This window comes from Nyctibius grandis, chromosome 29 (genome assembly GCF_013368605.1).
Source record: "Nyctibius grandis isolate bNycGra1 chromosome 29, bNycGra1.pri, whole genome shotgun sequence".
Classification (NCBI taxonomy): domain Eukaryota; kingdom Metazoa; phylum Chordata; class Aves; order Nyctibiiformes; family Nyctibiidae; genus Nyctibius; species Nyctibius grandis.
In genome coordinates this window covers 5,195,483-5,222,521 of record NC_090686.1, presented here as the reverse complement: position 1 = coordinate 5,222,521, position 27,039 = coordinate 5,195,483, and the positions used below count along the sequence as shown (strand labels likewise).

Here is a 27,039-nt window from a genome sequence, read left to right as displayed (position 1 = left end):
AGAGGGCTCTTCCAACCTGGTTGATTCTGTGATTCTGAAATATATTCAATCTGTGTTTTTAAAACTCCGCCTGTGATTTTGGCTTTCCGGAGAGCTCAGTGTGGGTTGCTGCTTTCAGCAAGAGCAGCAAGCCCCTGTCCCAAGCAGCCGATCATTTCACATCATTGAGGTTTGAGAGATTTATGTTGACACCTTTGCAGATATGGCTGTGATAAACATGTAGGTGGAATGTACGCTTGGATGCCTATAGACTGCTGAGATAGGGTCTTCACACCAGAAATAGAGCAGATTTTTACCTCTTAATCAAGGAGGTGCCAAGCACTTGCACTGGTCAGTAACAGCAGTGAAGTCCCTCAGCCATTTGCAATTAAAAAAATACTCTACAGCTGCCTTAGCTGGCTGTAACGCTTGTTTTTCAGGGAGGTCCCGATTTCACTCACTTTTACAAATAGTTTTATAGAGGTCAAGTAATTCCTGCTTTCTCCCAAAGGGCTAATGCTCTGCTGCATACCACAACTGCAAACAAGTTTGGAAAAAAAAAATCGCAACATGTGGTTTAGTCAACCAAAGAGCAAAGTGTATCCAGGACAGCAGAACTTGTACAACTGGCTGGAGTGCAGGGATGAAGAAGCAGAGAGAGCAGCTCCTTGGTGTAATTCAATCCTGTTGGCATTTCTCAGCTGGACTGTAACAACAGATTTACTCTGTTCCTCTGTTTAAAAGGAAAAGGCACCTACTTTATAAGCCAGCGATTAACTTCCAGTATAATTGCAAACGTGAAGAAGAGCAGGCACCACCCCCATGCTCCAAGAATTCCCAACTAATAAATAAGGTAGAAACGGAGATACATCCCACTGTGTGCCCCTGAGACAGCCTGGCCCTCTCTCTGGGTGCTGGAAGGCATGGTGGGACCAGGCTGTTCCCATCAAAGGAGGAGCCTATCTCAGGAGTGAGGAGAGCATCACTTGCATCTTTCCTGATTGCAGCAGTGGTCCCATTCATGCCCTTTTCCTCATCGGAGCTTGGACATGTGTCTTGGGAGAGGCTGGTTTGGGGCTGCTCTGAGGTGCTGGCACTGACCTCACATCCTGCCTGGGCATGTGGGGCTGGCCAGGGCTGGTGCCCCCCATGCCCTCCTGGTCTGGGGGACTGTAGTACATTGCACTGCCCTCACCCCCTGCACCTGCTTTTGACAATGAACAGCCAGGAGGAAGCTGCAGGACTGATAGTGTTGTGTCTGCTTGCTGGAATAAAACTTTTTTCATGTCATGCCTCCAGCCCCAAGTAATTAAGAAGGACATGGAGCTGTTGGAGCGAGTCCAGAGGAGGCCACGAAGATGCTCAGAGGGCTGGAGCCCCTCTGCTATGGAGACAGGCTGAGAGAGCTGGGGCTGTTCAGCCTGGAGAAGAGAAGGCTCCGGGGAGACCTTCTAGCACCTTCCAGTACCTGAAGGGGCTACAGGAAAGTGGGAGAGGGGCTTTTTACAAGGGCATGGAGTGACAGGACGAGGGGGAACAGTTTTAAACTGAAAGAGGGGAGATTTAGATGAGATATTAGGAAGAAATTCTTTGCTGTGAGGGTGGTGAGACCCTGGCCCAGGTTGCCCAGAGAAGCTGTGGCTGCCCCCTCCCTGGCAGTGTTCAAGGCCAGGCTGGATGGGGCTTGGAGCAACCTGGTCTAGGGGAAGGTGTCCCTGCCCGTGGCAGGGGGGTTGGAACTAGATGATCTTTAAGGTCCCTTGCAACCCAAACCAGTCTGTGATTCTATGAATGATTTTGTGGCTTTTATGGGTATGGCAACTATTCAGAAGTGTGGGTGGTACTTGAGTTACTCAAATACGTGATTTGCGTTAGCACAGTATTCCTAGTAGATGCTGTATGTGCTTGTTTGTAGCCTGGTGGCAATAGTTGTGTGGACATTTCCTGCTAAGGTGCAGTCTAAGGTTGCATGTCCATAGTTAGCAACCCTTAGACAGTATGAAATCACCAAGGGTTAGTCTCTGCTGGCTATAGTGCCTGCACCTTCTTCTGTTTTTTCCTCCAGCCTCTTCAGATTGAAGGAGTGTGGTCTTCCCCAAAAGGGTTGTCAAGCACTGGAACAGGCTGCCCAGGGAAGTGGTGGAGTCACCATCCCTGGTGGTATTTAAAAGATGTGTAGATGTGGTGCTGAGGGACATGGGTTAGTGGTGGGCTTGGCAGTGCTGGGTTAATGGTTGGACTCGATATTCTTAAAGGTCCTTTCCAACCAAAATGACTCTATAGTTCTTGTATAGAACAGAAAAGAAGCCACTTCAAGATTTTTATAAGCTGGAGGAGGCTAATTCTTTGTGTTTCAAATACAAAACATGTATTTGCTCTAAACAGGCCCCAGTGTTGGGCCCAGAATGGCGGAAACCCAAATGTAAATTTTAGTTTAACAAAGCACCCATGAAAACGCGTGGATTTGTGAAGGAAAGGTTAATGTCCCAAGGCAGACATCTATTTGTAAATTCCCACAGGAGAATTTGCAGCCAGGAGCAGCAGACCTCTAAAGCAAAAGCTTTGCGTGTAGGTAGCACAACCCAGCACTTGCACAGAGATTGTCATCTTCAAAGCACCAAACAAATGTTCATTAATTATGCTACAGCAGCCTTCGAGGCTGTCACGGAGGTATTAATATTATTGCTTTACAGGTGGAGAAATTGAGTCAAAGAAGTTACGTAATTTAGTTAAGATTAAGGACAGTCATAACCGCCTGATGAGTAGTGCAGATTTTCCTTGCCTTTACGTTAGCGTGTTGCTGAAGCTGCTGTGCTCCTAAAGGGCACCACACAGACACAATTTGGTTTGGAAAGGAGACCTTTTCCCTCTAAAATTGTGTTTCTAATGCACCGAGGGTGAGCGTATGCAAGGTGATGTGAAATACCAGCTGTCCAGTATAGCTGGGTTACCTCTCGTTTAGTCCCTAATTCAACAAGTCCCATGTATTGGACACTCGCACATGGTGCCCAAGCCAGCACCCATGGGTTTCCTCCTACCATTGCTTGCTCTTGGGTCTCCTGATGAAGTGACACTGATGTCTGTGTCTTTCTGTTCTCCCAAATGACTTTTGAACTCGCTGTTTAGCTTTAACCATATCTGACAGCAGGCTTGAGGTCTCAGAAATTCCTGTATGTTTTGTGCAAATACGTGGCTGATTAGATGAGACAAATCCTTCTGCTTAGGAAAAGGCTTGTCTGTTTGCTCCTTGGACACCAAAGAGCATACATGGAAGAGCCCTGGTCGGAGTTCACCCTGTAACAGCCACCAGAAAAACAGCACACGGGACTCAAATACAAGGAACAGGTCATTTCAGTGCTCTTGGAACTGCTTCTTTCTTTCAGGTTTCTTAACATCTTTTGCATCCACAGTGTTGGCTGTTGCATTTCTGGATGCCATGATGTGGACACAAGAAACTACTGTCACTATGTTGACCCGGCATTAAAATGTGCATCACAGAATCACAGAATCAATCAGGTTGGAAGAGCCCTCTGGGATCACCAAGTCCAACCATTGCCCTGACACCACCATGTCAACTAGACCGTGGCACTAAGTGCCATGTCCAGTCTTGTCTTAAACACCTCCAGAGATGGTGACTCCACCACCTCCCTGGGCAGCCCCTTCCAATGGCTAATGAACCTTTCTGAGAAGAAATTCTTCCTAATGTCCAACCTGAACCTCCCCTGGCGAAGCTTGAGGCTGTGTCCTCTTGTCCTATCGCTAGTTGCCTGGGAGAAGAGGCCGACTCCCACTTCACTACAACCTCCCTTCAGGTAGTTGTAGACTGCACTAAGGTCACCTCTGAGCCTCCTCTTCTCCAGGCTAAACAACCCCAGCTCCCTCAGCCGTTCCTCATAGGTCAGACCCTCCAGACCCTTCCCCAGCTTGGTCACCCTGCTCTGGACTCGCTCCAACACCTCCACATCTTTCTTGAAGTGCGGGGCCCAGAACTGGACACAGTATTCAAGATGCGGCCTCACCCGGGCCGAGTACAGAGGGACGATCGCTTCCCCAGGCTGGCTGGCTACACTATTCCTAATAGAGGCCAGGATGCCATTGGCCTTCTTGGCCACCTGGGCACACTGCTGGCTCATGTTTAGCCGGCTGTCGATCAGCACCCCCAGGTCTCTTTCCGCCAGGCCGCTCTCTAACCACTCTTCCCCCAGCCTGTAGCGCTGCAGGGGGTTGGTGTGGCCGAAGTGTAAGACCCGGCACTTGTTCTTGTTGAACCTCATGCCGTTGGTCTCGGCCCATCTATTCAACCTGTCCAGATCCCTCTGTAGGGCCTTCTTACCCTCCAGCAGATCAACACTCCCACCCAGCTTGGTGTCATTTGCAAATTTACTGAGGGTGCACTCAATCCCTACGTCTAGATCATCTATAAAGATATTGAGCAGCACCGGCCCCAGCGTGAGTCTCTCTGCTGCTGGGAAGTCCTGATTTTCCTCCAGCACCTATAGTTTTTTTTTCAGATGGTGGAGGCTTCTGAAAGTGGATGGGTCTCTTCATCACAAAGGATGCCTTGTTGTTAAGGAAGAGCATTATTGTGCAACACCCAATAAATGACACATCAAAAAATTATACCAGTTGTTAAGGGATAGGGATGAGCTCAGGTTAATCAGTAATTATGACCTTTATTACGTACAAAAATGCCGTGAATGCCTCTTCTGCACTGTGATAGCTGCCCCACCCGGGGCTTTGGTGCTTTATCCTGTGTATGGGGTCCTGTATATGGTGTGCTGGGGTGGAGCAGCCACTTGCTGCTTGAGAGCCAGCAGCTGGCCCTGAGCACCTGTACCCCTGCCAGACCCCGAGCATGCTGGAAGATGGGCCCATCAGCGCAGCCCTTTGCTCTCCTCGCTTATAGACCATAGACACTACCTCCAGCTTCTGAGAGAAGAGAAAGGAGTGTGAAACCAATCAGCACTTTCTGAGAATGCGACGCTGGTATCCGAGGTTTGTGGCTGGAGATAAAAGTTATTTGGATTTGGACTGATTCAGGGAGAGAAGGAGAAGCAGATACGCGGCTGTGTGAAACAGGAGTTGAAATTCCTTAAGCCTTCAGCGTGCGTCTGGTAAAGTGGTAAAAGTTGAAAACAGAATTTAAGCTAAATGCACAGAATATAACAACTAGTCCAGTGATTTATTTGCTAGTTAAAAATTCTGAATGATGTATTTGACCATGGATGTGGCACGCAGCGCTGTACGGGGCAGTGAGCTCTGAAGACCTGTGCCCTGTGTCGGGTTGGGCTGTTGGTCTCTGGTAACCTGAGCAAAGCCTTCCAGTCCTGCCCGTGACAATTTTCTCATCTGCAAAAAGGTACAATTGTACTGACCTTCTCGGTAGATAAAGTGTGTAACGTGGCTTTTCCCCACTCCAGAAATTGGACCTATAGTTAGGGGGGTGAGGTGGGAGTGAGGGTGCCTCTTCCCATCCGAAGTCGGTGTGGTCCGTGGCCATGTAGCAGAGAGCAAGGATACAGCATCAGCCCCCAGGAGCGTGCAGGTGCTGAGTGTCCCGAGGAGCCGCTGTCATTCCCACCTGTGATGGCTTGCAGCCTTTCTTACCAACCCTGTTCTCTGTCTGAAGAGCTATATATTTCATTGGGGAAGAGTGGCTGGAAAGCTGCCTGGTGGACAAGGACCTGGAGGTATTGGTCGATGGCTGGCTGAACATGAGCCAGCAGTGTGCCCAGGTGGCCAAGAAGGCCACCAGCATCCTGGCTTGTATCAGCACTAGTGTGACCAGCAGGACTAGGGCAAGGATTGTCCCCCTGTACTTGGCACTGGTGAGGCCGCACCTCGAATCCTGGGTGCAGTTTTGGGCCCCTCACGACAAGAAAGTCATTGAGGTGCTGGAGCGAGTCCAGAGAAGGGCAACGAAGCTGGTGAAGGGTCTGGAGCACAAGTGTGATGAGGAGCGGCTGAGGGACCTGGGGGTGTTTAGTCTGGAGAAAAGGAGGCTGAGGGGAGACTTTCTCACTCTCTACAACTACCTGAAAGGAGGGTGTAGCGAGGTGGGGGTCGGTCTCTTCTCCCAGGTAACAAGTGATAGGACGAGAGGAAACGGCCTCAAGTTGTGCCAGGGGAGGTTCAGATTGGAGATCAGGGACAATTTATTCACGGAAAGGGTTGTCAAGCACTGGAACAGGCTGCCCAGGGCAGTGGTGGAGTCACCATCCTTGGAGGGATTTAAAAGCCGTGTAGATGTGGTGCTGAGGGACATGGGTTAGTGGTGGCCTTGGCAGTGCTGGGTTGAGGTTGGACTGGATGATCTTAAAGGTCTTTTCCAACTAAAATGATTCTGTGATTCTATGTTTGTGCTGTGTTTGAAGAGTGCTTCTCGGGGACAGATAAAATGTATGGGGCTTTGGTTTGATTTCAGAAGTTAGGAGGTTAGCTTATTTTTCCTTCTACTCTATTTATACATTACTAGAATATATTTTATTTTCCATCAAATAGGCTTTTGTTTGGTTGTTTTATTTTTTGATATTTTTCTATACTTGTCTTCTGGTTGATAATGGAGATTACATGATTTTGATAGAACGGATGCTATGTGGGTTAATTTTTCTCCTGAAGTTACTTAAAATGTCATCTCACTGAAGATGACAAATCAAGCCCCTCGTAAACATTCATGCTGTACAAACAGTTGTGACTTACACACCTTTTATTATTGTTGCCTGCATAAAGAATTTTAACGTTGTCAGAATACTGAAATCTGAACATCTCCGTTGTGAACACAGAAGCAATTTCGTTTTGAAGTGGCAAAGGGCAGAGTTTCTAGTAATGCAATTTGTAGCCTCTGACTGCAAATGCTTCTGTTTGTGCTGGTTCTCATTTAAGTCACTGTAAAATGTGTGATATATCAGCTTAAACCGCTGCAATATCAAAGGCTTTACTTTTCGTTATTATTTTTTTCTTCCTGTAATAGTTTTGGTAAAATTCAAATGCATCAGTAATTACGTTTCACTTTTATCTCATTATCAAATTAGTTTTACACTGCCTCAGCCTGAGTGAAATCACTTAAATACCATTTAAAAACTAAGTTGTTTTAAATCGTTCCAACAAGATATTTTTGGATGCACCATAATTAATCTCTTATGCCATCCACCAAAAGGTGGAACAAGTTTTCTGTAGGTCGAGCGTGGCGGCAGAGCGGTGTGTGCTGGCTGCCGTGGGGCTGGTGCTCCCACGTCCTGCATCCGTACCCTCCGCACCGGCTGCGTCCCCGGTTCCCAGCTGACAGATAATTCACAGTCAGTCAGGGACATCCCTAAATACTTCGTTGGAGGACACCAATTTTGTACCTGCGCACCTCCGAGTCCGGGATCAAGGACGTGTTTAGCGATCTCTTTCGCAGACCGCTGGGGGTAAAAGCTTCGCTGCTCGATTTGTGAATCCTTGCAGCGGAGCGGGACCCGGCTGGGATGTCGGCGCACTGTTTTGGGGTGTCCGTGGGCTTTGTGAAACAGGTTCTGGGATTGCTGGTACAAATGAAGGAAATAAATCTGCTTGTGGTGTTGTTCAAAAGGCTGCCTCCAGCTCTGCCTCCCACCGCTCGGCCCTCTGCTCCCTGCCCGTCCTTTTGCAAGCTCTGCCTTAGCACTGCCTCGCAGTTCCTTGGCTGAACCTCTTGTGTCCGTTTTTATCTCACCGGCGCTTCTGAATAATCACACAAAAGTGCTACTGAGAGCTTTTTCCAGTTCTTCTCCGTCGCTGGTAACGCATCCGGGGCTCATATTGACAGATTAACGTGGGGCCGGCTGCGGCAGGGCCCGTTGCTGGAGGCTGCTCCCAAACACTCCGCCTGTGATCCTGCACTGTCTGACTCTGAACCCCTTTGATCGTTGTAGGGGGTCAGATGCTCGGCTCGAGTCTTTTTCTTTTTGTTTGTATTTCTCTCAGGCAAACAGGGCTGAAAAAAGAAACTGGAGGGACCAAAGTGGAGCATTCTCATGGAAAAAAAAAAAAATAGATGCAAAACACAAAGCACCATTTGTGCTTGAATTTGGGGGGTTGAGGGGAAGGACAGCACTGTTCAGCTGCTATAGAGGACGTGGGTTTTTTTTCAGCTGGAGAAATGCTTTGATTCTATTCTATTGTTAATTAACCACTCTGAGAAAAAAAAAATACATGTGTAAATTAGGCGGGAGAGCACTTCAGGACTCTGCACTGACTTCTGCCAAGGCTGGCAATCTCCTTCTGGTTCTCATTCACAGGTGCAAATGCTCTGGAGACCAACTCAAGGGTAGGTCACTGCTGCAGAGCTGATGGATGCCCAGCTACCAAAACCTTGCTACATAAAACCAATACACCCAGCAAGGAATCCTCGTTCCTCTTCTGGCAGGAATGTTCTTGAGGGGTTGTCTCATCAGTCTGTCTTTAACTGTGGAAATTTTTTATATGTATGTTGACATGGAAACCCACCGACAATTCTGCTGGTGGAAATACCTGGCTCTTTTCATTGAGAAAAGGGGCACAAACTGGAACTGGTTCATATTTTGGTTAAAGATCACCTGAGGCATTTCGGTAGGGTGATCACTTGGAAGGTTTGTACTCGCAGTTTCACATACGCTACAGATAGCAGCGTCTGCCTATGAGTAGCTGTAAATGGCCTGACCTTATTCAAAAGCCATGCTGTAGTTGGAAAAGTTGACTGCATCTTTTAGAGGAGCGTTTGCGTTTGAGGGCAATTATTTTTACTTTTCCATTTTGTTCTAGTGAAATATTTGTACTTGCTCTCAGAACAATAGCTCCCACCGCACTGAAGCCTTCGCCCAGTGCAGTAGCTTTTCGTACCTCCTCCTGTGGCAATCCATGCAGCGCCCAAGGGTCTCATCTCCTTAGTTTAGCTAAATATAGACTTTTCAAGCCTTTGTGTAGAGCCTAATCCACACCTTTACTAAGCTTAACAAGCTGAATGTAGTGACATAAGCAGCTGATGCAGCTTTATGGGTAGAGGAATCCTCTATATTCTCCTGTGGTTGCTCCTAATCTGCCAGAGTTTGTTTAAATTTTCTGCTGCTTAATCTGGTATTTTACTGCCTGTACGTACTTGACTCTGAGGACTGGATTGTTGTGATGATTTTTCCTGTCTGCAAAGTTACTCATCAGTTTTCCATGTTGTCTGCCCAGGGAGACCCAATGATTTTGTGTTTTTTCAAGTAACTGTTTAATAAAAAAAAAATCAGCGAAATCTGCAGTTGCTTTTACACAATTCAGAACTGATGTCCTGTTTACCAGCCTGTGCACAAGCTGAACGCACAAAAATGAGAGTTTCTCTGGCTTTGGTTACAAAGCTTCTCTCACCCTCTACTCTTGGGTTTGGAGGGAGCTGGGTCGCATACATGCACTGGCAGCTGCAACAGGATGAAAACATCCACAGAGGTTTCTGGCAGAATCTTATTTTGACAAAACATTTACAATGGTTATAAAAAAGATTTGTTTCCGTATCTTACCTAGTTTGGCTTTTTCCAGCTTGGTTGCAGACTCAAGATGGGTTTTGTTGATGCTCTTTTCTAAAAGCAAATAGATCTGTGGCTCGTAATCCTGATGCGTACGGTTACACGTCACTGCGTGCCTTCGATTCGAAAGTGGTTTCAAACCCACCTTTGTAAACAGAGAGGGTCACAGTGTATTTTAAGTTTCTCCTCCCACCCCAAGCGTGCACGTGTTTGCGTGTGAGCTCCCGTACACCGTGTGCGTGCACACACGTGCGCACCCTCCGCCACAGGCATCAGGAGAGCTGAGCTCCATGGAGCCAGGTAGCTGCTTCACACCAGCAGTGACTTGCAAGGTGTAAAAAGGCATAGAAGGGGTGGGCATGCACAACCGTGTGTTATCCTTCCTTTATCTGTGCACCTTTCTCTCTGCCAGCAACCAGGAGTTTAGGGCCTTCCTGCAGCTAGACCATCACGTTTAGTAGTTACCGGCATGTCCAACCTACATGAATTTCTCTAATTGTTTAATTTGTTTGTAGTTTTGGACACTGTGGTGTTGTCCTAAAGAGCTTGAACACAGGGAGAATGGTTTGAGAGATTCTGTAAGTCACTCAACAGAACTGACCCACCCTGTTGCCTTCCCTGCGGGAGAGGAGCAAACATCCTTTCCTGTGCTTCCTACGGGGCACAACCAGCAGCTCAAACCTCTGGATTCGTCTTCTTGCACTAATCATTGTTTTGCACTGCCAGCGGGATGCAGGGAGGCTTGAATACACCTTGAATACTGTGTCCAGTTCTGGGCCCCGCACTTCAAGAAAGATGTTGAGGTGTTGGAGCGAGTCCAGAGGAGGGCGACCAAGCTGGTGAAGGGTCTGGAGGGTCTGAGCTACGAGGAACGGCTGAGGGAGCTGGGGGTGTTTAGCCTGGAGAAGAGGAGGCTCAGAGGTGACCTTAGTGCAGTCTACAACTACCTGAAGGGAGGTTGTAGTGAAGTGGGAGTTGGCCTCTTCTCCCAGGCAGCTAGCGATAGGACAAGAGGACACAGCCTCAAGCTTCGCCAGGGGAGGTTCAGGTTGGACATTAGGAAGCATTTCTTCTCAGCAAGGGTCATTAGCCATTGGAAGGGGCTGCCCAGGGAGGTGGTGGAGTCACCATCTCTGGATGTGTTTAAGAAAAGACTGGACATGGCACTTAGTGCCCTGGTCTAGTTGACGTGGTGGTGTCAGGGCAATGGTTGGACTTGGTGATCCCAGAGGTCTCTTCCAACCTGGTTGATTCTGTGATTCTGTGAGGCTGAATGCTACCACATGCATGGAGATGGCATTGTCATGACACGTGCCTAAACCCTTTCTCTGGCAGAAGAGATGTATCATTTTTTTCTGCTAACTGAAGAGCACTGAGCAGGCATTTCACGCTGTGAAGCAGAGAAACTCCAAGAGTGCTCTTATCGCGGTGTGATCTAGCCTTGTTTGTGGAGGTGGCTAAGGTGAAGCTACCTTTGTTGCCTCTCGTGGATCCTCGTGCCTAGTTGAGCTCCCATGGAGCCGTGACACGAGGGCTGTATCTCACAGCACCCAGCTGAAACTCTTTTTTTTCTGCGCTGCAAATGTGCCTTGCAGCCTGGGCCACTTCACGCCGAGCAAGCAGGAGCAGAATCCTGTTTGCTTTTCTTCGTCAGAAGGAACAGTGCTGTGCTGGAGTTTGATTATTTGGCTGGCTGCTCGGCGCATCGACTGCGCAACAACTTCTTATCGTGGGTACTTCATTCCTTTGCAGTTTAGTTTTGTTTTTTTCCCCAGCGCTGCGTTCTGCCATCGGATTGCGTTCGCGCGGCTTGCCCGCGGGCTGCGCTGTGTTGTTGCATGTGTTGTGCCATCCAAAATAATCTCGGTGGGTGTTCTAAGCAGCTGCCGTGATACAACCCATCTTCTTGGCAGCCAGCAGTGCTGTGAGCTTTGTGTCTTCTTTTCCTCCTCATCTTCTTGTGTTGTAATAGGGATGGAACCTATAGGAGTCTTGCATATGGTGTGCCTTGCCAAGATTGCTCTGGTACCCCGCAGCTGTCCGTGCATGCCTGGTAAAGAGGATGTTTTGTTAATTAGGTTTATGCGGGATGGTGCTTGGAGAACTCTATGTAGATACAAAATGGTCTCCCTGGGTAAAAAAATTCTTTGGGGCTCTCTGCCACATTTTAATAGAGTCCGCAGTGAGCTGGAAGTGGGCTTCTGAATGACACCTTTTTTAGCACCACATCAGGAATGCAGGCTGGAAGAAATCCAGGCTGACTGTACTAGTGTAAAAAGCCCCTAAGCTTTGCTTTGATACCGCCGTTAGCAGTCAGCGTAGCTGCATAGTAAATGCACAGCTTATTGGGTTTGGTTTTTTTCATTATTAATTGTGTGCTTGCGTGTTTGCAGATGGACTCAGGCTAATGTAATACTTGCCTTCATGTATTCCAGCTGTGTGGGTGTTGAAGAAGAAGAGGCACCAGATATCGACATCTATCATTGTCCAAATTGTGAGAAAACCCACGGAAAGTCTACTTGTAAGTATTCTTGCACAGCTGGTCCTCAGCCACATAGCAGATTCTGTATGTTTAAACAAAAGAAGCTTTTTTTTTTTTTCTCATTACAAAAAGACACACCTAAATATCACGTGTCATAAATATTAGAATTCAAACCATGAGGTGGAAAAAGATGTTACGGGAAGGAAACCAGGGGCTGGATTGTGGAGCGTTGGATGCAGCTCCCTGCCTGGCCTCAGGCAGTGTGTATGAGCTAATGGAAGGCTCCTTACCAGGACAGCTTCAGTCCTCAGTCCCAGCGATGAAAATGATGCTTCCTTCATCGCACGGAATTACGAATTGTGAAGGCACTTAGTACCGTGGGCTAGAAAAATCCTACAAAGACAGCTAGGTCTAATACAGTGAGTTTTGGAAACTACATGGTGTTTTTTCTCTTTGGATGAGAAGAGTAAGAAACAGTATGTTACGCTTGGCCTGGATATAAAACTGTAGCGATTTCGGTGGCAGTCAAAATTGTAGCATGCACTGAGGGTGCCAATTCTTGCAGTTCTTTCACAGGAAAAAGTTCTCCTGAGTAAAAGTGACAGTTGATCTCAGTGGGAGTTTTGTCTGGGAAAGAACTGTAGGATGTGTTTGCTTTGGTCCGGTTAATTCACAAATTCTTTCTATTATACAATGGGGAGAAAAAAGAGACGAGACCAATCCCTGTAAAAGATGAAATGCTTTGCTTGAAAGCCGTTTATTGTAAATAAGCAACAATGATGTGAAGGTTCTCACTGCTTTGCTACCTTAGAGCAACACACAGAGGAAGAACACTGCGCTCATCTCCCAGGAGCCGAACAAATCCTAATGTTCCTTTTTTAGTGTGAAACAAGGGATGGCTGGAAACTGACTTGTGTTAAAATTCAGTAATTTGAAAAATAAACAATTATTTCTGCACTGCCTTACAAGTTAAAGTATAAAAAATTTCTACAGGAAGGAGTCAGAAATGTTTGTTTTGGGGGCAAAAATGGGAATCATTTTTCTACTTTGCCTTCTTCAAAATCAAATGTGAACTGGAAACCTGAATGACCTGCAGCTATTCCTGTCTCCCAGATGGTCTGCTAACAACTTTGGCCCAAGCAGGGCACCCACAAATTGGGCAAGCTGGCAAAAAAACCCTTGGGAGGCTTGTTCTGAAAGACTTAACAGAATCAATATGTCCCCCCAAAGTGTTTTGGTTTAAGAGAGTCAGCCTTTCTTATGTTTTATTGGAAGATTTCTGACAAACACACTGGAAATTGGTCGAACAAATAACCACAAATCACCTTCAAGTGAACAATTTGGTATTAGAATGGGTTGTGTTGAAAAGGGGGGTATGACTGCAGATACTCCCAGGCTGTTACCGACCCAGTGGAGAAGAAGCAGCACAAGATTTCTAGACTCTGAGTTTTGTATATCATTGAGATGTGTCTGATGCTTTGATTTCTTTCACTTTGCTTTGAATTATGAATGGTGAAAGGCACCTACTTTTCAGTGCGAGGGGGAAAAAATCAGAAGGAGCAAAAGTCTGTAATCAGGAATTAAATATCAATTCTATAAAAACCATGTGCATAAACTTAGAATTCAAGAAATGGGAGTTTTGACACAAAGATTACAAGTTTAATCATAGAATCATAGAATGTCCTGAGTTGGAAGGGACCCACAAGGATCATTGAGTCCAACTCCTGTCCCAGCACAGAACAGCCCCAGAATTCACACCATGTGTCTGAGGGCATTGTCCAAATGCTTCTCAAATGCTGTCAGGCTTGTCACCATGACTGCTTCCCTGGGGAGCCTGTTCCAGTGCTCCACCACCCTCTGGGTGAAGAACATTTTCCTAATATCCAACCTAAACCTCCCCTGACATATCTTCCTGCCATTCCCTCGAGTTCTGTCACTGGTCGCCAGGGTGAAGAGGTCAGCGCCTCCTTCTCCACTTCCCCTTGTGAGGAAGTTGTAGACCGCAATGAGGTCTCCCCTCAGTCTTCTCTTCTCCAAGCTGGACAGACCCAGTGACTTCAGCCGCTCCTCGTACGGCTTCCCCTCTAAAGCCTTCACCATCTTTGTGGCTCTCTTCTGGACACTCTCTAGTATCTTCACATCCTTTTTATACTGTGGTGCCCAAAACTGCACACAGTACTCAAGGTGAGGCCGCACCAGTGCAGAGTAGAGCGGGACAATCACCTCCCTCGACCGGCACAGCAATACTATGCTTGATGCACCCCAGGACACGGTTGGCCCTCTTGGCTGCCAGGGCACACTGTTGGCTCATGTTCAGCTTGCCATCGACCAGAACCCCCAGATCCCTTTCTGCAGGGCTGCTCTCCAGCCTCTCGTTCCCCAGTCTGTGTGTACATCCAGTGGTGCCATGTTCCAGGTGCAAAATGCAGCACTTTCTCTTGTTAAACCTCATGCGGTTGGTGATGGCCCACCTTTCTAATTTATGTAGGTGTCTCTGCAGGGCCTCTCTGCCCTCGGGAGTGTCAACAGCTCCTCCCAGTTTTGTGTCATCAGCAAACTTGGATAGTAGTCCTTCAAGTCCTGCGTCCAGATGACTAATGAAGATATTGAAGAGCACTGGCCCCAAGGTGGATCCCTGAGGAACCCCACTAGTGACCGGTTGCCAGCCCGATGTAACCCCATTTACTATAACTCTTTGAGCCCTACCTGTCAGCCAATTGTTCATCCATTGCATTATGTGTTTATCCAGCTGTATGCTGGACGTTTTGCCCTGGAGGATACTGTGAGAGCTATACCAGTTAAGACGAGGAGAGGTGAATGGACAACAATCTTCTGATGCTTTAAGAAGGTTTTTGCCTATCCAATTCTTTTTATCCAAATAAAAATCCGACTTGGGAATACGTCCCTCAGTCTGCATGGTACAGCACAGCAGAAAGCGCTGCTGGAGCACTGTCGCTAGTTCTGGTCTTGTCAATGTATGAGGTTATCAGTGTGGTAGGAATCCAGAACATTATATCATGCTGCAGTACAGCAATACGACTTTATTTTCTGCCTTCAGATGCATTGCAGAAAGTTTAATGATGTACAAGACCAATCAGCAAAGTAGTCGAGCGTAAAAATTCCAGGAACATTTAGACGTTAGTTATTGATAACCTTACCTTGAGTTTTGGTGAAGTGCAAGATCAGAGATCCTCCAGCCCCATAGCCGTTTTCACCATTAACTCGTGGAATCGTGGATGCTGTTGAAAAATGAGGCTGTTATCCTGTAGCCCCTCCTTGCGGAGTGCAACAGGCCGGGAAAGTTAAAAGACCCATTAAATGAAGGCAGGAACAGCTTGGCTTAATGCATTCACTCTGCCAGGCATTTGTATGCAGGGCGTCCTGCGCCACGGCACTCGGGCTCTGCTGGGACTTCTGTGAGATGATCTGTTATGAACTGTTACAATATATGTTTAAACTACTTATCTAGCAGTATCAGTTTTGTAATAAGCAAGGAAGTGTTGTCCCAGAGCCAGCAGTTCACTGGTAGGATTTAATTAGTGCAAGATTAGCAAAGGGAAACACAGACACCAATTGTCTGTTATGCAACTCGTCTGGATTTAAAAATATACATGTATTTCTGGAGCACGCATTCCGCAATATATGTTTTCCAGATGTCAAATTTAAAAATCATTTTCCTCTTCTTACATTTTTCCACTTTACCAGTGTGTGGCTACTATTTCAGAAGATTGCTTCCTGTCAGATGACATTTTAAGCCATTTTGGTTTAATGAAATTTGTAGGGACTCCTCTTTGGGAAAAATTACACACGTTCGCACAGAATTTTCTGACATCATTTAAATAAAATGTCAGTGCTTTGTTTAGGCAGACTTGACTCATTTTCATAACATGATCTGAAATGTTCGGTTTGATTGCTGTCTCATTTGCAGTGGCGAAAATCAGGAGAAATTCTTTGGAATTGGTGAAGTTACATAAATGCAAGCAAACCGAAGTCAGGCTGAAACTGTTTTTAGGTAGTTACAACCTTTAATATAAATCAACAGAGTACTAACAGGGCGCTTCTAGGTATCCCTTCTTCATAAATACATTTGAAATAATGTAAGTATACCTTTGAAGTCTAGAATTATTCCTTTTGAGATACAGATTTCATAAAAATACATTCCCTTTTTCTTCCAGAGGGTTTCCTGTAGAAGGAGCAGATTATACTTTCCAACGGTCAAATTTGGATCAGAAAGTTCTGCAGAAAAAGAAATCTGTAATCGTTTAAGAAACAGCGGCCTTTCTGGCCAAAGCTAGCATTTGTTGCACATGTTAATGAGCCTTTAATCTTTACTGTGGTGTTCATGGTAAAGATGAAACATCAAGAGAATGGCTGAAAACATGAGCTGGCAACGTGCGCTGGCAGCCCAGAAAGCCAACTGTATCCTGGGCTGCATCACAAGCTGCGTGGCCAGCAGGTCCAGGGAGGGGATTCTGCCCCTCTGCTCCGCTCTCGTGAGACCCCCCCTGCAGTGCTGCGTCCAGCTCTGGGGCCCCCAACACAAGAAGGACATGGAGCTGTTAGAGTCCAGAGGAGGCCACGAAGATGCTCAGAGGGCTGGAGCACCTCTGCTCTGGAGACAGGCTGAGAGAGCTGGGGCTGTTCAACCTGGAGAAGAGAAGGCTCTGGGGAGACCTTCTAGCACCTTCCAGTGCCTCAGGGGCCTACAGGAAAGTGGGAGAGGGGCTTTTTATATGGGCATGGAGTGACAGGACGAGGAGGAACAGTTTTAAACTGAAAGAGGGGAGATTTAGATTAGATATTAGGAAGGAATTCTTTCCACTGAGGGTGGTGAGACACTGGCCCAGGTTGCCCAGAGAAGCTGTGGCTGCCCCCTCGCTGGCAGTGTTCAGGACCAGGTTGGATGGGGCTTGGAGCAACCTGGTCTGGTGGAAGGTGTCCCTGCCCGTGGCAGGGGGGTTGGAACTGGATGGTCTTTAAGGTCCCTTCTAACCCAAACCAGTCTGTGATTCTGTAAAAATGGGCCAAATGTCGATTGTTTGCTGTGTTATAATGGAGTACAGCAGCCAGCTTGCTGCCGGCTGAGAGATGGCACCTCCTGGGGAGCGTTCTGGCGGCGGAGGCATCTTTGTTGCCTCTGCGCGAGAGGTGGGTGTGAGAGGTGGGTGCTTGCTGGCGCTCAGTGCCAAGGGAAATAGCTCCCTGGTGCTTTTTGAAGAGTTGCAGTGAATTTCTTAATTCAGCACTGATTTGCCGCTTTTATTTCTCGATGCTCCGTGCTATCTGAAGTGTAATAAAAGAACACGCTAATATGATAAGCTCTTTAATTTTCGCTGTGGCAAGCGACACCTGTTTCACTGGGAGTTGTGGGAAGAGCCCCAGTGTTGGTTCGGATCTGCTGAGAGGGGGAGGAGGCAGTCGTTGGAAAGGGAAGGAGAGGATGAAGGTTTGGCATTCATGTCGGGCTTGTTTCCTTTGTTACCAGGAACATTGAATTAATACACTAAGCCTGAGAGTCATTAAGATAAAGAACTAGCAGCTTTAATGAATATATCCAGCTAGGCTGGAGAGCTGCATGGAACTAATAAAACCAGTGTGCTTTGTGCAAATCCTGGGCTGGATTCGTCAGGAGATGTCTTTACTTGAGTTACTCCAGCGTTGTGGTCGGGAAAACAAAGTTAGATTTTTTCGAACCTGATGTCTTATAGCTGTGGCCTCCTGATTCCTTTCTTAATGAAAAAGTTTGTGGATCTGTGTGTGTGTGCATGTGCAAAGAGCGAGGAAAGAGTGCCGTCCATGCATGGTTACTGAGGAGTCTGGTTCCTTCCCTAGTTGTTTTGAACACTAAGAAAAGCCTGATTTTGGGGTAAAATACTGCGTTTCATGATGTAAAACAGGGGTGAAAAAGAGAAGAAAGTTGTGACATATGAAAAGTCTACTAACAGAGGCTTGAAATGCTATGAATGTGCACTTGGGACAACAACAATTTACTACCAAAATGAGCATGTCTGGACAGACTGTGAAAGTAGGAACAGCTGAGAGAGATAGTGCTGACTAAGAGAAAAAGCTGGACCAGTTTTTCTTGCTCTGCCTTATCTGGCTGTCAAAGAGGCAAGGCAGAACTACACTGACATTTGACTTATATGTTTGTGCTTATTCCAGCTGACCCTTGTTCCATTGCGAACTTGCCTATATGTCTGTCACCCACTGGGAGCACAGTCGAGGGGCCTTCAGTCTGCTGTCGTCAACTTAAGGCCTAAGCCTGGCTTGCCTTTTAAAACCTAGGGATAAGAGGAGTTCTAAAAATTGCATTTATGGTGCCTCTGCATATTTTTTTTCTTTTTCCTTTTATATGCATGCTGTGTGCAGGGCATAATCCAAAGCCTATCAAAATTGATATCACATCTGCCACTGCTGGACAGATCTTTAGACTAAGGTAATTCATGACAAATATGTTCATAAAGATCTATACTGCATATTGAGAAGGCAGAAAAGTGGCTTTCTGAGAGTTTTGTGATAAGGATTAAGTGTGTAGTCTGGCAAGTACAAAACGTCCAGAGCCTGTGTTTGCGTAAAGCCTGCGGTAGCTGTGCAGCTCGGTAATTATCCGTCTGGTTGCCCTTATGTTACAAAACGAACAGTGTTCAGTATGTAATAGATCTTCAGGCTACAGTATAATTGTCTAATGGTGAATTGAGAGCAATATTAAAATTTGCAGTGCAGCATAGCGGGGGTTCCCTCTTTTCTGCTCGCGTAAGAAATGAAATGAAGGTCTGTCCTGCCTTCAAATGTCTTAATAATTATCTTCTACTTAACATACAGTACTGTCCAATTCATTCTTTTTCAGTGAAAAAGAAAAGAAATTGGCATAAACACGATACTGGACAGACGACAGAGGTCAAACCAGTACAGAACGGGAGCCAAGTCTTTATAAAGGAACTTCGAAGTCGTACTTTTCCAAGGTAGGTTGTTCAGCTGCACGTGTGGACAGGACTGTCGAGGTATATAGCCTGTTTCCTCCGAAGCTGATGATGATCCCTGTGGCAAGCATTATGTAGTACAGAGCAATGAAGTTTAAATGAGTGCTGGTTTATTACAAATGTCCCAGGCTCTTCCCTTTTTTATATTTGTGCAGCCATATTAAAATCTACTCTTGATTGAGCCTGTTTCCTGTGGATTTCCATAGAAGCTGGTATTTGTGAAGACAAGAACAAGAATGCGTTTGGCTCCTACAACATTCACTTGCATAAGAAACTAACTTATTTATTGCATAGAATTATCTGGTTCTCCAAAATACTAAAGCTTTTGCTGAAGTCTGTCTCCATCTTGAAAAGAAGAACAATGATATCCTCAGTTGCTACAGTGACAAAGGCTCTCTTATTTGGGGTAATGAATAGCGCTAATTGTTAGGTGACATGTTCCACACTTTATTAGGCTGCTTCACAGCCATTTGTAAGAGTGATGATTTTCTTCCGGTTCTTTAATGTAGGCCTTAGCCAAATAAATCCTTAATTATTAATGACTAATTATTTTAGAAGAATCCTTGTAGGCTAGTAAAGTGGACTTGGTAAACACAAAACTTCTTCCTTTTTACGGAGAATTTAATTTCACGTTTAATTTCAGATACTGGTCTTAGGCTGGTTAAGGAAAAGGCTGAAAATACCTCCACAAAGTGTTCGCAGCACTTACAGATGTGTTTCGCTGAACTCAGGACCCAGTATTTTCAGTTGCTTGGCCATTTTTATTTGGGCCTGTTAGATTTTTGTCTTAGCCTTTTTTGGGTTTTTTTTTTTTGTGTACAGAGCAATTTGACAGGTTGAAAAACTAATTAAAAAAGGATGAAGGCCTAGGCAGAATGATTTCAGTAACCTCAGATGGCCTTTGAGATTGCACTCACATATGCAATAGCTGAGTCACTCCCAAATTGTAAAAAAAAAAAAGGACCCCTGTTTTTTTGTCTGTTTGTTTCCCACATAAATGTGCACATCAGAAAATCCTGCTGCCAACTTAAAGTTTCTGAGAACGAAGGATCTGTAGCCAAAAGGAGTGCCTGCAAGATGCAGGCCTCTGACATCTACACTTGTGCCATTAGGAAAACAAAGTCCTGTTGAGAAATTTTATCTTCTGAAGAAAATTAATGAAATCAGCAGATGTTCACAGAATAAAACCCAACACTCATCAGTCAGGATGTGATGAACGGAAAACTGGGGTCTCAGTTTAAAGGAACATCATTGCTGATTCACAGCCCACGACAGTGAATTATAACCCACAGTTGGGCCCTTGGTGAGGCTCAGATCAAAAAGAACAGTGAAGAGAGCAAAAAGGCAAAAAATATAATTCATATCATTCCAGTTCTGAATGTTTACTGCCAAAATAGCATTAGAGTGGTAGTAGTAGTAGTAATAATAATTAAATTGATGGTTCAGGTACTTCAGTGTAGGTGCCAGACTCTCCATTTTGGCACGATCATTACTAGATGCTCTGGTACTGATCTCTCTTTACAACTATGTGTAAGTTTCTGTGGCACATATGGAAGCAAATCAGACTTGAACAACTATGTGAGAGATATATGGGCACTGTAAAGTAAGTGCAGAGGTTTAATGGTAAATCATGGTTTGCTTCTCGGTCCTTAAAACCTCCAGCCTCGTTCTTTGCACGTTGCTGGTGTACAGTACCAGTGCTCACACAAATGAGGAATGCTTCTTTGAATTAATTATTAATTCAGTTTTCCTTCTGATCAGCCATTGCTGATGCACTGTGGCTGGGGTGACCCAGAAATAAGCTGGATTTCTACAATTTACATCCGGCCATCTTGTTCTCCCGCCTGGTGTATCCCTGCCGGGGCGGCCTGACCAGACCCAGGGCGAGGGGTTCCCCCTTCACGGCAGGGTCGAAGGAGGACCCCCCACAGCAAGGGGTGTGGGGGAGCCCCCACAGGTAAAGGGTGTGGGGCTTCATGGGGCGGCAAAGGCGGTGAGGCCTGAGCGTGCCAGTCGCCATGGCGGTGCTCACAGCCTCGTCCCCTTTCCCGTCAGTCCCATGAAGATGGGAGCTGTAGTTCAGGAGTGCTGCAGGAGAGGGCAGTCATGTATCAGCCTTACCCGCTCAGGGAGGTAGTGCTTTTTGGGGTGAACACTCGAAGTTTTGCTATTTCCCCTGCCAGCAGCCATGGCCCTGGCCTGCCAGACGGTTTTCGGAGCCTGGCTGACAAACTACACAGGGTAGCAGGGCGCTTTGAGACTGATGGTCGTTCATATACAGTCACTTTTCGCTCTGAATTCAAAGTGTTTTACTCTTGAAAAGATCTAGAAATCAGACTTGAATTTCCCTTGAGAGCTGTCGGTGCAAGTAGCTGGTCGTCTGACAAAGCTGCTCTTTACTTAATCCCTTTGACGCCCTCCCAGAGACCTGAAAATGATTTGCAGGATATTTCCTGAGCAATTTATTTGAGTACTTAAAAAGGATTTGCAAAGTATTTCCTGGACAATTTATTTGAGATTATGTAACATTTTTAATCTTGCCTTCTTTAGAGTGGAACATATAACACTGATTTCTTTAACATTGATCACTGGTAACTCGACAGATCCACGTAGTTGAGGAAAACGGTCTTTTTCCGTAAGCTGTTAGTTTAGGAGTTTCCAGTAGTTGGTGCATGAGGCTCGAGCAAATCGATTCCAGACGATTTTAGTCTGCCCTGCGTGCTTTGCAATAAATGGCTTTTTGGCTTTTGTCTTATGCACCTAATTTGCATATAATTGCTTTTTCATAACTTTTGCCTTTCAGTAGTGACATGCAGAAGATGCCAAACTCTGCGTGGAAGCACCTCACCATTGAATCTGTGTTTACTTTTTCAGTGCTGAAGATATAGTTGTGAAAGTGCCAGGCAGCCAACTAACAACAGAGTATTTGGAAGAAAACGGCTTTGCAGAGCCCATCCTCGTCCTGAAGAAGGACGGCCTGGGTTTGTCCGTACCTGCACCCACCTTCTACGTCAGCGATGTTGAAAACTACGTTGGTGAGTATCTGGCAAGCAGGTGGCATTGTGCTGTTTGGAGCTCAGCTGCTTTTTTAAAAAAATACATAAATTATTTGTGTAAAAAAATGTAAAATATATTGTAAAATATTGTCTATGTCTTGAGCTATGCTGACTTCAATATTTGTTATGTAGTGGTGGCTTGTAATTAGCAATTAATTCACTCTTGTTTCTTATACGAACTTGTGTATCTTACAGTGAGCCTGAGCCAGACTGCATTGTACTCCATAGCACTGCATTAAAAGAAACAGTCATAGTAGTATCAAAAAATTGTTTCTTTAGGCCAGGTCTTAATTGATTACTGCCATCTCACTTTGTATTGAAGGAATTACTAGACTGAGACTCCCACTCTGCAAAGGCAGTACGTTTTTTAACACTGCTGTCAGTGAGAGCTATTTTTATTGTTGCTGGTCATTTGGATTCATTTTGGCATCCTCCTGTCTCTAAGCTGAGCAGGGCATTGTACTGCATCTTCTCACAAGTCATCACGTCATCCCACCTTGGAAGACATACCTTGGCCAGGAGCCATGGAAGTGCTCTGAAGTCGCGTGGCTTGTCTCCTCATCCTTCTTCCTTTAGCATGTGTGATCTTGTCTCTTGTCCTCTCTCACTCCATCTCTCCTCTGTGTCACTTTCTGTCTGATTCTCTCTCCTTCCAGTTTTCTGGCAAGGCATCGTCCTTTTGGAGCCATGACCCCAGCTCCAATGTATATATCTGTGTTCCATGGTCCCTTTATCTCCTTATAAAGTCTACTAACCACCCTCTCCTCCTGCACTCTCCTTACCAGGCCATTGACCTGTTCCCCAAACTGGAGGGTGCTATCACCAGCTACTGGTGTTCTTGACTGTATCTATTAGGGATAGGCAGGGTAAGAGAGGCAGTGGGGTGGCCCTGTATGTTAGGGAGTGTTTTGACTGTATAGAGCTTGAGGATGGTGACGATAGGGTTGAGTGTTTACGGGTAAGGATCAGGAGAAGGCCAATAAGGCAGATATCATGGTGGGAGTCTATTATAGACCACCCAACCAGGATGAAGAGGTAGATGAAATATTATATAAGCAGCAGGGAGAAGTCTCGCAATCAGTAGCGCTTGTTCTCATGGGGGACTTCAACTTAGCGGATATCTGCTGGACATACAATACAGCAGAGAGGAGACAGTCTCGGAGGTTCCTGGAGTGTATGGGAGATAACTTCCTGACACAGCTGGTGAGTGAGCCAACTAGGGAAGGGACCCCACTGGACCTCTTGTTTGCAAGCAGGGAAGGACTTGTGGGTGATGTGATGGTTGGTTGGTGAAGGGTCTGGAGAACAAGTCTTATGAGGAGCAGCTGAGGGAACTGAGGGTCTTTAGCCTGGAGAAAAGGAGGCTGAGGGGAGACGTACTCGCTCTCTACAGCTACCTGAAAGGAGGTTGTAGCGAGATGGGTGTTAGTCTCTTCTCCCAGGTAACAAGTGATAGGGCAAGAGGAAATGGCCTCAAGTTGTGCCAGGAGAGGTTTAGATTGGAGATCAGGGACAATTTCTTCACCGAAAAGGTTATCAAGCACTGGAACAGGCTGCCCAGGGCAGTGGTGGAGTCCCCATCCCTGGAGAGATTCAAAAACCATGTAGATGTGGTGCTGAGGGACATGGGTTAGTGGTGACCTTGGCAGTGCTGGGTTAATGGTTGGACTGGATGATCTTAAAGGTCCTTTCCAACCAAAACGATTCTATGATTCTATTGCTTTTGCAGTGACAGTGTTCAGTGAGAGAACTATGAATAAAGGAGAATTCAAGACTCCTGATTTTATTGTTCTCTCTCTCCTGTTGCTTCTACAGGAAACATATTTTCCTTGCCCATCTGCTACACTTAGCAGATTTTCTTGTATGACCTAGGTGCTCCTTGTGCATCTGCTGGCTTTCTCACAGCCTCTAGCTGAAATAATCCACCCTACCCACACAACTGTTAGTGAAAAGCTGGAGGGAAGAACACGGGTTGTTTAATCTGGAGCTGGCACCAGATTTGAAAGTGAACGGAACAAATGCATGCTGGTCTAGCCTCCATGGGGTTAGTTCGCTTGAACGAGATTTCCCAGGCAGGGATTTATCTCGCTGTTTTGCTGTTTATTACGTGGGACCTAGAAGGTCTTTTAGAAATAATCTGAAATAAGTAGCAGAGGACAAAACACCACAACCAAGACTGCCAAACACATCATTACTGTTCTGGCATTTCATGAAAAAACAAATTGTTTTTTTTTTTCCTCTCCTAATGTGAAGAAAGCTATGAATGAAACGCTGGGAGAGGAAAAATAAGGCAAATTAAAACTGAAGGGAAGAAAGACTGGAGAGATGCTTTTCTTGCAGGAAGGATAAGAGAGTGTGCTTAGAAATGGGCACTTTTTATAAAGCTCTGACTTTCTCCATGTGTTCTCTGGTGTCGCTGGTGTTAAATTCCACTAATTGACTAATACTGTTAGTATTAACACTGGAGATTTGTATCCAACAAGGTATGTCAGAGGAAATGTGTACGTACTAGCAGTTTATTCTCTGTACTCTAATACAGAGGGGCTGGATTTTTGATAGGTATAATTTTGGGTAAAACAACAAAAAGTCAGTTTTTTTGTGACACACCTGAAATATCATGTTAAAAAAATGGGAATTTTCCTGCAAAACTCCTCCTCTATTATAGATTTCATAAGCAAAAATTTAAAATAGAGCATAAGAGAACTTACAATTTTGGAAAATCAGTTTGACAAGGTATCCTGTACAGTATTACACTGTCTGCAGTCACGAGACTTGCAGTGTGATGGGTAGGGCTTACTCTGTGGATATACAGGTATTTGCATGTAATTTTCACCATGCAAATAAAATCCATAGTGAAATTAATAGATTGAAAATAACATTAATCCTTTAAAAGGAAAAATTACAGAAATAATTGTGTCAGGGGCATGAATATAGAAGCATCATTTTATGCATATACATTTTATGTATATACACATCTTTTATACATAATTGTATATGTGTATACATGCATAAACAACAGGGAAGATACAAAGGCTAAGAAGATCAGAAAATCAAAAGAATAAGATGTTTCTCAAAATGTTAACTCACCCCCAAGCACACCAAATGGGGCAAGTCAGGCTGCCCTTCAGTCTCTCCTTTTCATTGGATTAATTTGTAGGACCAGAGAGGAGTGTTGATGTCACTGATGTCACCAAACAGAAAGACTGCAAGATGAAGCTCAAGGAATTTGTGGATTACTACTACAGTACAAACAGAAAAAGGGTCCTCAATGTGACCAACCTGGAGTTCTCGGACACGAGGTAAGAATCCAGCCCGCTGCACCGTGCAGTGTCCGGGATACGTGGTGGGGTTTGGCTGGGGGAGTTTGAACAGCCTCTGCCCTCTCTGCTGGGTTCCTCTTTAGGAGATACTGCTTAATCCTTGGGGTAGTGGCTTCGTGTTGCTCTGACTCTGCACTGCATCGCCCATACACAGCCAGTTCAGGCAGAGCACGGAAATGGAAGTGCTGTTTGTTGTATGAGGTGAATGGTACATAGTGGACTCAATGGGCCAGCGTTAGGTGAGGGCGGAGTAGGCCGCTCCTCGCTGCCTCACTCTATTCTCTTCCCAATGGTACTTTCATTTAAGAACTGGATTTGGTGGGGGGTGGTTGTTTTTAACACCCAGCTTATTTTTTGCCTGTGCCCTGCAGTAACATGGTGGTTTTTCGTAATGAAAGAAATCCACGATGTCTAAGAGCCATTCCACGTGATGCCATTGCTTTTAAATAAGCTTTTAAGAGGCTGGACCAGATGTTGGCCACATCTGTGTTTTGATTTCGTCAAACATTTTATTTCAACCCTTTTATTAAGAGAAAATGATCATTTAGAAATTGTTTTGAAAAGTTTAGTAGCTGGGAAGATCTTTCTGGTATATAAAAAAGCAAGGGGTTTACTTTCCGTGCCCTGGAGTGAGCCGTATAACATTGAGCAGACACATTTGTGGCTGGTAGGGTCTGCTGATGTTGGAAACGATTGCCTCAGTTTTATTTTAACTCTAGTAGTATAGGTGTAGTTAATTCATTGCAACTAGATACCAGTAATCTATAACTAGAACATAACTTGATGTTCCAGGAGCAAATTGTCTGCCCTGTCCTGGTAGCTAATGATAACGTAGTATGTTCCTAGTATGATCTTAGGTACTTAGATACAGCTTGACAAATACTGGTGAGACCAAAGGAGGACAGAGATGACCACCAAGGTATGATAAAACCGTTTGTGGGAGAACATGAACATAAGGGGTTTTATTTTTTAATATTCTGTGTTATTTTTGTGGTGAGATGGGAATTCTGATGGATATAAGGCAACGACAGCCCTTCTCCCAGCTTAAGGTGATCTGAAAACATGGTGATCTCCTTGGAGCATTCTTTTAAAATGCGTTGTACAGCAGTGAGCATCCCACTTGCATACACTGGTTTGAGTACATCACATATTGCTTACTGAAATCTGCCATTTAAAGGGGTGGAGAGTGAGTAAATAGATGAGGTGTGGCTCTAGGTATAGCGTAACACATCACTGGATAGTCTACAACTACCTGAAGGGAGGTTGTAGTGAAGTGGGAGTCGGCCTCTTCTCCCGGGCAACTAGCGATAGGACAAGAGGACACAGCGTCAAGCTTTGCCAGGGGAGGTTCAGGTTGGACATTAGGAAGCATTTCTTCTCAGCAAGGGTCATTAGCCATTGGAAGGGTCTGCCCAGGGAGGTGGTGGAGTCACCATCTCTGGAGGTGTTTAAGAAAAGACTGGACATGGCACTTAGTGCCATGGTCTAGTTGCCATGGTGGTGTCAGGGCAATGGTTGGACTCGATGATCCCAGAGGTCTCTTCCAACCTGGTTGATTCTGTGATTCTGTGATTCTGTGAATGAGAGTAAATTTGAAATTATTATAATTTTCTAGTCCTATACCATGTGTCATAGTTTTTAGTGCTTTTGCAAGTTAACCTCTAACCTGTAGGACAGCAGTTTGGAACCACAGTGACGCTGACTTCTCGATGGAAAGTT

General features: G+C 45.5%; 1 protein-coding gene across 3 annotated transcripts in view; it reads left to right on the top strand.

The window, feature by feature from the left end:
• PHF2 (PHD finger protein 2) overlaps positions 1 to 27,039 on the top strand; it is a 102,918-nt gene that overhangs the window by 44,157 nt on the left and 31,722 nt on the right. For all 3 annotated transcript variants that reach the window (XM_068419855.1, XM_068419856.1, XM_068419853.1), the window contains exons 2-5: positions 11,918 to 12,003; positions 18,812 to 18,926; positions 21,819 to 21,979; positions 25,158 to 25,299. In XM_068419855.1, coding sequence (XP_068275956.1) covers positions 11,918 to 12,003; positions 18,812 to 18,926; positions 21,819 to 21,979; positions 25,158 to 25,299 — 504 coding nt within the window. The remainder of the gene's footprint in view (positions 1 to 11,917; positions 12,004 to 18,811; positions 18,927 to 21,818; positions 21,980 to 25,157; positions 25,300 to 27,039) is intronic.